The sequence below is a fragment of the Pongo pygmaeus genome, chromosome 18, assembly GCF_028885625.2.
Source record: "Pongo pygmaeus isolate AG05252 chromosome 18, NHGRI_mPonPyg2-v2.0_pri, whole genome shotgun sequence".
Taxonomy (NCBI): Eukaryota; Metazoa; Chordata; class Mammalia; order Primates; family Hominidae; genus Pongo; species Pongo pygmaeus.
The window spans coordinates 77,917,703-77,930,713 of NC_072391.2; the positions used below are offsets into that span (position 1 = coordinate 77,917,703).

A 13,011-nucleotide genomic window follows, 5' to 3' on the forward strand; every position below is an offset into this window, starting at 1 on the left:
CATCTGAAGACCTCCACATGATAGCAGTGTGGCTATGGGAGCAGCAGGAAATGAGCTCTGTGATGCCCAGGGGAACGCAGATCCTTCTCCCCTCCCAGACTGTGGATTTTAGGATGCAGCCAGGATCTGAAGCTGAGCTTCTGCCACATGCTACGTTCTGAGGCCTGAGCATCATCCAGACCCTCCAAGTCTGTGTACTGACTGAACCAATCCCCCTCACACCCCTGCACACTCCCCGACTCCTTCCAATCACAACCTTGCAGCAACACTGCGTATCTTGACTACACAATGTCTCTTGGGTGCCTGGTATTCACAAGGACTCAAGGCAGTGTGGCCAGGCTGAAAAGGTACAGGCTTTGGAGACAGGAAGCCTATGATGGTATCGGCTTTACCACGAACAGGCTCAGCCCTTCTAGTCCTTCTGCTACCTATTTGCCATACCACAGTCAGGATAAGCCTCTCCAGCAAATAATTTATTTTTGCTGTAGGAAAACTCTCCCATGAGAAGCTAAAACTCCAAGCCTGCCCTGTATGTGGATTTGAAGTTCTGAGTTACCACACCCACATGGGGAAGAATCCACAAGATAAAAAAATTAACACAGAAATTGGACACAGGCTAGTAATATCCCTGAGGTGTCTGATGGAAATGAATGTAAAAGTACTCTGGGGAGAAACTGCAACCCAGACTGCATGGGAATTATACAGGAAAAAAGTCCTAGCAGAAGATGAACTCACAATCAAAAATCACAAAACACTTGGGAAATACAAGTTGGCATACTCAGCAAATGAGAGGATTACATAACATGACTTCAAGTAATAGAAGGATCCAAAAGAGACTGTAAAATAGGGATGTTTAAAATAATCACAGAGAAAGAGGAAAAGAGACATGAACAATAAGGAAAGAACAAGAGAATATGGGGAAAAAACAGATTTGAGGAGAAAAAGAAACTTCTGGAAATGAAAAACAAAGTCATGGACATCTGCTGAGATCAACAGCAGATTAGGTGGTGCTAAAGGGAGCATAAATTAACTGAAAGACCTGAAGTAATAGACCAAAATGTAGTACAGAAAAACAGAGATGGAAAATATAACGGAGAGATTAAAGACAAGAATGCTAAGATTTAAAATAGGTGCTGTAGGGATTCTATCAGTAGCTCACAGAGAAGAAGAGAAAGTCAATATCGAAAGAGATAAAGGATGAGAATTTAACAGAATTGATGAAAGATCCACTCGTTTCCTATAGCTGCTATAAAAAATTACTATAAATTTGGTAGCTTAAAATAACATAAACTTATTATCTTATAGTCCTGTAGGTCAGATGTCTGATGCAGGTTTACTGGGCTAAAATCAAGTTGTCAGCAAGCCTGCATTCCTTTGTGGCGGCTCTAAGGGAGAATCATTTTCTTGCCTTTTCCAGCTTATAGAGGCCACCCACATTCCTTGGTTCATGGCTCCTTCCTCCATCATCAAAGGCAATAATGCCCAGCTGGGTCTTCCTCACTTTCTCAGTTTGTGTCACTCTGACAGATTCTTCTGTTTCTCTCATCTACATTTAAAGACCCTTGTGATTATATTGAGCCCATCCAGGTAGTCTAGAATACTCTTGATTTTAAGGTCAGCTAACTGGCAGCCTTAATTGTATATCTGAAACCTTAATTCCCCCTAGCCATGGAACCTAGCATAGTCATAGATTCTGGGGATTTGGACATGAATATACTGGGGAGAAGGCTTCTATCTACCACAGACTTGAATCCTAAAATTTAAGAACTACAACAAAAAACTAAGCAATAGAAATAACAATACATGCATGCACAGGCATATCATATTTAAACTTCAGAACATCAAAGACAAAGCAACACCTTAAATACATCCAGAGGAAAAAGAAAGCTTACCTACAGAGGGCAAATATTTGACTGGAGGCAAATTCTACATAGCAGAAATAAATTCCAGAAGGTAGCAGAATACAATTGTCAAGGTGCTGAGGAAAACAACTGTCAACAAATTCTTCACTCAGCTAAATTCACTTAAAAGGAAGGGTAAAAATTAGGCATTTTCAAAGAATGTTTACCATTTTTAGACCCTCACTAAAAGAACTAAAAAGGAATGTACTTCAAGAAAAAGAAACTATATTCAGAAACAAAAACTGACATGCAAAGAATAATAACCAGCAAAGAAATTGGTGGCTCAGGCCTGTAATTCTGGCACTTTGGGAGGCTGAGGCAGGCAGATTGCCTGAGCTCAGGAGTTCGAGGCCAGCCTGGGCAACATGATGAAACCCCAACTCTCCTAAAAATACAAAAAAAAAAATTAGCCAGGCATGGTGGTGCATGTCAGTGGTCCCAGCTATTCAGCAGAAGGATGGGAGGCAGAGGTTGCAGTGAACCGAGATGGTGCCACTGTACTCCAACCTCGGTGACAGAATGAAATCCCATCTAAAAAAAAAAAAAAGGAAAAAATTGGTGAATGTGTTGTTAATATAAAAACTGACTATAAAAATCATAATACTGATATTCATTAATTTGAGGGCAGGGGTTGGTAAGGCGTAGAACTGTAGTAGCAGGCAATAATATTGTAGAGGATGAGAGGAGGAATGACTAGAGTTAGAGCATGTCAAGGTTATATTCAGAAGTGGAGGAGGTAATTACTCTTAGCCTTTGCTATGTGTATATAATTTAGGGACAACTTCTTAAAAATACATGAATTACAATGAATGGGGAGGAGGATAAAATAAAGAACACCCAATCACTGGATTGCTAAAACAAGAGCAGAAAGTACCTAGTGAGAGAAAACAAGGCATGGCGTGTGCCTGGGTGAAGCTTAGAGTCTAACAGAGGAGACGATAAGTGAGCAAACTTCCAAAGGATCACTATTAAAGACTCCACAGGCATCATCACGGTGTATGGAAGTTAGGGGGATACTGGGAAATATTGTTTTTTAAGTTTAAACTTTTAAAAGAACTCCCACTTCTTAAGCACCTAGTAGTGCCAGGAATTGCACCAGGTAATTTCCACGTAATATTTTATTCCAAACAAAAATCTGGTAAGGTAGGAGATGGTATCTCAACCTTGCAAGTGACACCATGAAGACTCAGAGAGGTGCAATAAGATGTCCAAGGTCACACCAAGAGTAAGAGGCAGGACCATGATTTAAATCTCATGCTAACCACCCTTTACTTTCTCCTACTTCATACTGTTGGATGATTTTTTTAAATGGATAGGATTTTAGTGGAAAAAACAGGGCTAGATGTCAATCTCAATTGAGAATCTCCAGGCCTGTGCCCTGCTGGAAGGATGGAATAAGCACATTCCAGCCTATCTGGGTATAAGCAACAGATACTCATTTTGAACATCAAAAAAGCTCACAGGCCACTATCTTGTGGGTCCTTTAATCCATCTGCCTCCAGAAATAGATATACTCTCACCTATACATGAACTCTATTTCTCTGAGAGGCAAATAAAAAAAAAGAAACCCTGCTGTAAAGAGGTGAACTGAAATTCTATAGATGACTCAGAGAGTAGCCTCTCTGGCTAAGGCCATACTTAACTTATTTGTCAATTCGTTAAGAAAAAATAAATAAAGGACCAAACAAAACAGCCATCTCATTTATGAATTAAATTGAAAATAAATTTGCATTTTATTGATACAAAAGAAGTACAAACTATACTGTTTTTCATTTTTTAAAAAGTTATATCTAGTTTATATCTCTTTTCTTTCCTTTTGGTGTTGGTAATTCAATTTGGACAGATGGCCAAGATTCCACCTTCTTGAAAGACCCCAAATTTAATAATGTAAGTGGTTCATTTAAAGTAAAATGTTCTAAAATTAGTCCACATTCTCTTTCCTTCTTAAACAGAATATACTGTATGCATATAACTACTTCTTAATGGTCACCTGCTGGCCTATAACAGAAAATTCTTCTTAGAGGCTTCTGGGATGTGATTCTATAACAAATAGTCCCAGACTGCTATGCATTTTGAAGTCCTAAATATGTCCTGTAAATTCATTGCCCTCATTATGCACTTCCTAGCTGCCACTTGCACCTGCTATTAGTTGTCTGCTGGAGAGAACAGACTCCCCCTCTATGACTTCTAGCTTCGGATCTGGCATGGGTTTACAGCCAGATAACCAAATTCATTAGAATGTGATGTAAAAGAGGAATCAACCGGGTCCCTCTCTGTATACTTCATCTGTAGCTGCTGAAATCCAGCCACACAAGGCCTATCTCAAATGCAGCCACCTTCAAGGGAGATTTCCCCATACCCTAGACTAGATGCATACTCTCCCTTTTCCCAAAACCCTGAATACTTTAAATTCTTGTTGTGATTCTTCTGACAAACTCCCTTGTAGAATGTGCACCTCCTTACTGTATCTTGCCTTCTGTGTGATTTAAACCCCTTGTATTCACACTCTTCTGTAACCCCCACCCTCAAGAGAAGACTGGACCTAGCAACTGGCTTCAACAGAAGATGCCAAAATGATGGCAGGTCACCTTCAGGAGGAGATTAGGTGACAAAAGGATCATCCTCTCTTGCTATCTTTCTTGGAGTTCTTGCTCTGAGGGAATAAAGCTGCTTTGTCATGAGTAGCCCTCAGAAGAGGCCCACATGGCAGGAAACAGATGCATCCAACAACCACGTGGGTGAGCTTGGAAGTGAATTCTCCTCCAGTTGAGCCTTCGTGTGAGACTGCAGCCCCAGCCTCCACTTGACAGCAGCCTTGTTCTGGAAGCATCCTTGAGCTGGAAGCATCCGGCTGAGCCATGCCCAGATTCCTGACCCACAGCGATTATGAGACAATAAACGTGTGCTGTTTTAAAATGCTAAGTTTAGAACAATCCGCTACAGAGTTATAGATAACTAATACAATCCCATAAGAGCTAAAATAGTAAACTTACCATCTTTGTATCCCTTGCAGCACCTAGTCCAGACCCTTTCACATAAAAGAATTTAACAAATGTTTACTGAATTAAGAGAATGCCAATCTTTACCCCCAAGAAGTTTACAGTCTAATGGACGAGGTGGAGGATATCAGACATTTAACAAGTCACCCCACAAATACATGTAGACTAACAATGGTCATAAGACTTGTGGAAGTGATGGCTGAACTGAGACCTGAAGGAAGAGCAAGAGTGAGTGAAGCAAGGAGGAAGAAAGGCCTGTTCCAGTCAGAGCACACATAAAGGCCCTGGGGCACGTGTAAGCATGAAAGCAAGCCAGGTGACTGGGGTACAGGAGGACAGGTATGTGAGGTGGGCTGCACGATGAGGCGGGACTGCACCACAATGAGGGTTCTCACTGTCAGCCAGGGTAATCAGGAGCCATCGACACATTTGGTTGGGGAGGGGTGTGCGTATAAAGGGTTGACTTGGCCACAGCTGCATTTCTGGAAGATCATTCTGCCTGCCCTATGCAGAATGGATTACAGGGCAGGAAGCATGAAAGTAGGAAGACTTAGGAGAAGGCTAATTACAGTAGTCCAGACAAAAGAGCCTAGTAGTGGACTGTAATGGTTATGGTGGATATGAAAGAGCTATTTAAGAATAAAGGTGAACTGGCCTTGAGACAGGTTTGGACATGGGGCCATGACAAGAGGGGTGTGAGAGGGGACTCTTGCATGTCTGCTGTGTTCCTGGGAGTGGTGGTATGATTGTGGGCTGAGGCTGAGGGCAGTGAAGGAAGACCTGGAGTCTTCTCCCAATGGGGAAGTGGATAAGCTTTCAATCAAGGAGACTTTGTGTCATCTGTTTCACTGACTCTTTCCTTAAGGGACATTTTTCTGTTCATCTCCTGGTTCTCTGCTGTATCCGAGACAGGAGAAATATTACAGCAAACCCACTAGCTTCAGAATCTACTTAATGCACACAGTATTGTATGAATTTCTGCCCGTGAGGCCAATCCAACCAATGTCACCTATACAACTAGAAAAAGCAATTTAATTATAACCATGAAAGTGGTCACCTTCTGGCTCCTCCATTCACAAGCAAGGCAATGTCTGCTGGTGGACATTAAATGGCCTCTGCTTCACGTTAATAATGATAAGAACATTTATTAGATACCTCCTGTGTGCCAGGTACTTTCTGGGCTCCTGTGCATACGTTATCTCTAATCTCGCCAGTAAAATACTGTAAAATTTCTATAAAGGAGGAAGCTCAGAGCAGCAAAGTAACTTCCCAAGGTAACAGCATGGTAAGTTGAAGGCAGGATTGGAAGCCAGGTCTGCTAGACTAAAACCTGTATTCCTCCTCTCACACAGCCTCTTCATTTCAGTAGGACCTTCATTAGAGGCTGCTTTACCCAGTCAGCTGGCTCACCCACATACTCAATCCCCTTTAGTTGTTGAGACAGCTGAAAATACCAGACCAATAACTTTGACTGTTTTCCTCCTGTTCTGTAACCGACTGACACTGATTAGGAAAGGAACTCCAATTAACCAAGCCCGCAGCTCAGGAGGTGAGAACCTGCGCATCTTAAATCAGTCGAGCACAACATGTTTTCCATGATGAGTGGGCAACAGTTACCATCCAGGGCTGCTCCACAGAGGGAATGAACTGGAGACTTCACATGTGTTCAATTTCTTGAAAGAAAATGCTGTGCCTTTTTAGAGCATGCTTTAGAAAGTAGTGAAGTAGAAAGAATCTAGGAAAAACTGGTCTGTGCACATGTCATGATGAGCTTAAAATAATGAGGTTTCCAGGTGTATAAATATATGAAGAGCTGCTTTTGGGGCAGACTGCAGGCTCTGGGCTTCTTTGAATCCTACACAGAGTTCTACACAGCAGAGAACCCCAGGGATGCTTCTGTTACAGGCGGAGGAGGGAGAAGCCCCCAAAACACCATGCTCAGAGAAGGGGCAGCACACAACCACTACCCCACAACCCCAAGGCTTTAGCCACAGTGCTTCCCTCACCATTTGTCAATCATTCCAGATGGCTGTGCCCACAACCCCGTAAAAGAACCAGGGTCTATTTCAACCATAATAATAATGCAATCACAAATTCAAGAGCACAGCACCTCCCTCCCCACCCCACTTCCTGTGCCTCCCTGATGGTACGGGGTACACTGGACAATGCTAGGTCATTCTATTATCCCGATGTGAGTGAGTCGCCATCCCTTGACTTCATCTCCCAAAACATACCCTTCTCATTAACCTCCCATTGCTATTATGAAAAAGAGAGTCCAGGATATTGCAAGGACAGAAAAAGGGGTCTCGGAGTTAAATGTCTTCAGTGGGCCTGGCACTGGGATGAACAGAAGAGACAAAAGGGCGGGCAAGAATAGAACCCCTGCCCTCCTGGCACCTACTTGGTTAAGCTGTGAGACCCTAGCCCAGTTAGGCTGTTTAAGCCTAAATTTTCTCATCTATATAATGTGGATCATAACAATCCTACATCAGAAGGGAGGTGACGAGATGACATGAGATAAACAGCAAATACAAGGAACAAAGAGCCCCTGTTCACTGGCTGTCATCACTGTTATCGCCATTTACCACTCTACTGCCCTACCCCAGGCATCTTGTAGGAAAAGGCTGCTTCGTGGAGCATCTTCACACCTTTGTGCCGTCAAGAATCTGTTCCCTTCTCCCGCCATGTATCCTGTACTTTGAATGATGTTGTCAATCTCACTGCATTAAGTATTCATTGTTTCCCTATTTTATTCACCTAAGACATAAGTATGATTAATATTTAAAAAGTAATGTAGAAAAAGCAGTAAAACAGACTTCATCAAAATTTAAAAATTTGTTTGTCATAGGGCACTATCAAAAAAGTAAAACATCAACTCTCAGAATAGGAGAACATATTTTCAAGTCATATATCTGATAAGGGCTTACTATCTAGAGTATATAAAGAATGCTTAAAAGTCAACCATAGAAAGAAAAGTGACCTAATTTTAAAAATAGGCAAAGGATGTGACTAGAAAGAAGACATAAATGACCAATGCACTCATGAAAAGATGCTCAACATGACTAGTCATCAGGGAAATGCAAACCAAAGCCACAATGAGATACTTCACCTGCACTAGTATTGCTATAATAAAAAAGACAGACGTAACAAGTGTTATCGAGGATACAGAGAAACTAGAACCCTCACATACTACTGGTCAGAACATAAAATGGGGGAGCCACTGTGGAAAACAGTTTCTGCAGTTCCTCGAAAAATACAGTAAGCAATATGACCCAGCAATTCTAAGAACTGGAATAGATTCAAGAAAATCCTATTAGAAATTAGAAATATATCCAAGAAACCTGAAAATATATGTTCACATAAAAACTTGTATATAACATTTGTAGAAATATTATCCATAAAAGTCAAAAGTAGAAACAACCCAAACGTCCAACAAATAGAAAAGCTGATAGATAAAATATAGTCTATTCATACAATGGAATATTATTTAGCCATAAAAAGGAATGAAGTATGGATACACACCACAACATGGATGAAACATGAAAACATGCTAAATGAAAAGAAGCCAGACACAAAAAACTACATACTGCACGTTTCCATTGATACAAACTGCCCGGAATAGGCAAATCTATAGAGATAGAAAGTCGATGAGTGGTTTCCAGGGCGTGGGGGAAAGAAGAATGGAAGTTACTATTTCATGTGGGTGAGGTTTCTCCTCGGGGTGATGAAGATGTTCTGGAATTCAATAGTGATGATGCTTGCACAGCCTTGTGAATATATTAAAAATCACTGAATTGTACATTTTTAAAGGGTGACACTTATGGTATATGAAATCAATCTGTCTCAATTATATATATAATATGTAGTAACATATATATGTATTATAAACTGAGTGAGATACATTAACTGAGTGAATTATATCTGCAGCAAACAAATATGACATGCTGATAACAACAAAGTATAGCTGGAAAAGCCCAAGATGTGACATTTGGATTCTGGGTCTGCCCCTTGGCTAAGTCTGTGTCCACGATCAGTTCAGTGAGTCCCTCTCCCCATGGTCTTCATCCATAAGATGAGAGGGTATCATTACATGGTCATAAAAATCAAATGGGATAATGTATGTAAAATGATGAGCAAATTGCACGCTGCAGTCAAGTTTTTATGCATGCTGGTTACCGTCCTCAGCTCCCTGATGGAAGGAAGGAGAAAGCCAATGTCCCATTCTGAGTGAGAAAGAGCCACAGCCCAGCCTGCCCTTCCCTCTGGCCGCCACCCCTTACCTCAGGTGTCAGTGCATTGTTATCCGAGGTCTGACTAGACAGCAGGATGTGCGTGAACCCTTCTTCCTTCCGCACGACGATGTCTCGAAACCGACAGTTGCTTTCATTCTGGCGGACACTGTACCTGAGCCTTTTGTCAAAGACGTAGTCCTTCTCCGCTTCCAGCTTCCTCTTCACTGGACTGTGCAGGTTCAATCCCCCGTTGGTCAGAGCAGAGCCTTCCAAAACCAGATAAACAACGTAAGAAACTGAAATGGGCCACGATCCTAGAAGGACGTGATCAGAGGACGTTGGGATTTCCAATGGAAAGGTTTGGATGTGCTAGGACACACCACCTTCTCCCCTGTGCCACCCTCTGTTCTAGGAAGAGGGAAGGTGAAGAGACAGCCTGAATTCCTGCATCTCCAAATTCAGAAGGGGACCTAGAGGGCTCTTTGTGAAGGCCCTGTGCAGTCCTCTACTCTCTTCTGCCATACATCAGCTTCTGCTCAGATTCGTTGGTGACAGGGAATCCACTGACCACCCTGAGAGGCAGCTCTCTCCACTGGTGGATGCCTATGAATGATAGGAAATTATCAATAAGAGCAAGACCAGCAGCTAACCTTTATCCAACCCGTATTATGTGGTAAGCACCATCCTCAAACACATTCACGGGCATGACCTTATTTAATATGAGAACCAGAGATGGGGCTCTGGGACCCCCCAGTGCTTCCTTGGGCGCTGCCTTGAGATGAGAGGGGTGAATACCAAGCAGGCAGTGTCCTTACGTCTCTCTCTTCCTCTCACAAATCAATTACAATGGCTTTGCATTTTTCTGTTTCACATATTATCATTCACAAATGGCCTGAAAGTGCCCTGCTGAAAAGGTTTGAAAACTAAAAACAGAATGATCCAGATGTATAACGGTTCCCAGTCTCCAGCCTCACACAGGGATACATCAGGAGCTCTGGGATGTTCTAAAGAAAGCAAGGCCAAGCCAACACCCCCAAACCTCCAGCGGAAGCAGATATAGGAAGAGGCTCAAATGCATATTTTGAAAACACTTCCCAAATACCTCCATCCAAAAAAAAAAGGGAGAGAGAGAGAGAAGGAAGACACAAACTATCAATATCAGAAATGAAAGAGGGGGCATCACTATTGATCTTATAAATCATGCTACTATAAAGACACATGCACACATATGTTTACTGTGGCACTATTCACAATAGCGCACACTTGGAACGAACCCAAATGTCCATCATTGATAGATTGGATTAAGAAAATGTGGCACATATACACCATGGAATACTATGCAGCCATAAAAAAGGATGAGTTCACGTCCTTTGTAGGGACATGGATGAAGGTAGAAACTATCATTCTGAGCAAACTATCGCAAGGACAGAAAACCAAACACTGCATGTTCTCACACATAGGTGGGAACTGAACAACGAGAACACTTGGACACAGGGCGGGGAACATCACACACCGGGGCCTGTCATGGGGTGGGGGGATGGGGGAGGGATAGCATTAAGAGAAATATCTGATGTAAATGAGGAGTTAATGGGTACAGCAAACCAACACGGCACATGTATACATATGTAACCTGCACATTGTGACACGTACCCTAGAACTTAAAGTATAATTTAAAAAATAAATAAAAATAAAAGGATAATAAAGAAATACTAAGAAAAACTGCTCTGCCCATGTATTTGATAACTTAGATGAAATTTCTTTAATCAAGACACAAACTTCCAAAATATACACAAGGAGAAATACATCATCTCATCTGAATAGGCCTATAAAAAAAGAAATTGAAGGAATTTCTACTAAAGAAATTGAATCAATAATTAATAAGCTAACAAAGAAAGCATCAAGCCCAAAGAATTATACCAAACATTTTTGGAAGAAATAATACCAATTCTCCATAAGCTGTTCCAGAAAACAGGTTCAGAGGAACACTTCCTAATTCATTCCATGAGGCTTGAGTTGCCCTAATACCAAAGCCAGATAAAGACATTACAAGAACACAGAATAGTAGACTGATATCTCTCATGAACACAGATGGAAAAATAACCTTCAGCAAAATATTAGCACATCAATGTATAAAGGGAATTATATGCCACAATCAGGTATAAGAAGCTGGTTCAATATTTGGAAACCAATCAATGTGATCCACCATATCAACAGGCTAAAAGAAGAAAAACCATATGATCATATCAATTGATGTAGAAAAAGCATCTCACAAAATCCAGTAGAAAGGGACTTCCTCATCCAATTGTCTCTGTTTGCAGATGACGTGATTGTATATTTAGAAAACCCCACCATCTCAGCCCAAAATCTCCTTAAGCTGATAAACAACTTCAGCAAAGTCTCAGGATACAAAATCAACGTGCAAAAATCACAAGCATTCCTATACAACAATAACAGACAGACAGCCAAATCATGAGTGAACTACCATTCACAACTGCTACAAAGAGAATAAAATACTTAGGAATACAACTTACAAGGGATATGAAGGACCTCTTCAAGGAGAACCACACACCACTGCTCAAGGCAATAAGAGAGGACATAAACAAATGGAAAAACATTCCATGCTCATGGATAGGAAGAATCAGTATCGTAAAAATGGTCCTACTGCCCAAAGTAATTTAAAGATTCAATGCTATCTCTATCAAGTTACCAGTGACTTTCTTTATAGAACTAGAAAAAATTACTTTAAATTTCATATGGAGCCAAAAAAGAGTCTGTATAGCCAAGACAATCCTAAGCAAAAAGAACAAAGCTGGAGGCATCACGCTACCTGACTTCAAACAATACTACAAAGCTACAGTAACCAAAACAGCATGGTACTGGTACCAAAACAGACCTATAGACCAATGAAACAGAACAGAGGCCTCAGAAATAACACCACTCATCTACAACCATCTGATCTTTGACAAACCTGACAAAAACAAGCAATGGGGAAAGGATTCCCTATTTAATAAACAGTGTTGGGAAAACCAACTAGCCATATGCAGAAAACTGAAATTGGACCCCTTTCTTATGCCTTATAGAAAAATTAACTCAAGATGGATTAGACTTAAAAGTAAGACCTAAAGCCTAACTCTAGAAGAAAACCTAGGCAATACCATTCAGGACATAGGCATGGGCAAAGACTTCATGATTAAAACACCAAAAGCAATGGTAAGAAAAGCCAAAATTGACAAATGGGATCTAATTAAACTAAAGAGTTTCTGTACAGCAAAAGAAACTATCATGAGAGTGAACAGGCAACCTACAGAATGGGAGAAAAGTTTTGCTATCTATTCATCTGACAAAGGGCTAATATCCAGAATCTACAAGGAACTTAAACAAATTTACAAGAAAAAACCCAAACAACCCCATCAAAAAGTGGGCAAAGGATATGAACAGACATTTCTCAAGAAATGTATGCAGCCAACAAATACATGAAAAAAAGCTCATCATCACTGGTCATTACAGAAATGCAAATCAAAATCACAATGAGATACCATCTCATGCCAGTTAGAATGGTGATGATTAAGAAGTCAGGAAACAACAGGTGCTGGAGAGGATGTGGAGAAGTGGAGAAATAGGAAGCTTTTACACTTTTGGTGGGAGTGTAAATTACTTCAACCATTGTGGAAGACAGTGTGGTGATTCCTCAAGGATCTAGAACCAGAAATACCATTTGACCCAGCAATCCCATTACTGGGTATATACCCGAAGGATTATAAATCATTCTACTATGAAGACACATGCACACGTATGTTTACTGCAGCACTGTTCACAATAGCAAAGACTTGGAACCAACCCCAATGCCCACCAATGATAGACTGGATTAAGAAAATGTGG

The 13,011-nt window shown here is 41.0% G+C and overlaps 1 protein-coding gene across 2 annotated transcripts in view; it reads right to left on the minus strand.

Moving 5' to 3' along the window:
* The window catches only part of CDYL2 (chromodomain Y like 2), a 217,850-nt gene that overhangs the window by 25,927 nt on the left and 178,912 nt on the right, over positions 1-13,011 (minus strand). For both annotated transcript variants that reach the window (XM_054453182.2, XM_054453183.1), the window contains exon 3: positions 9,181-9,398. In XM_054453182.2, coding sequence (XP_054309157.1) covers positions 9,181-9,398 — 218 coding nt within the window. The remainder of the gene's footprint in view (positions 1-9,180; positions 9,399-13,011) is intronic.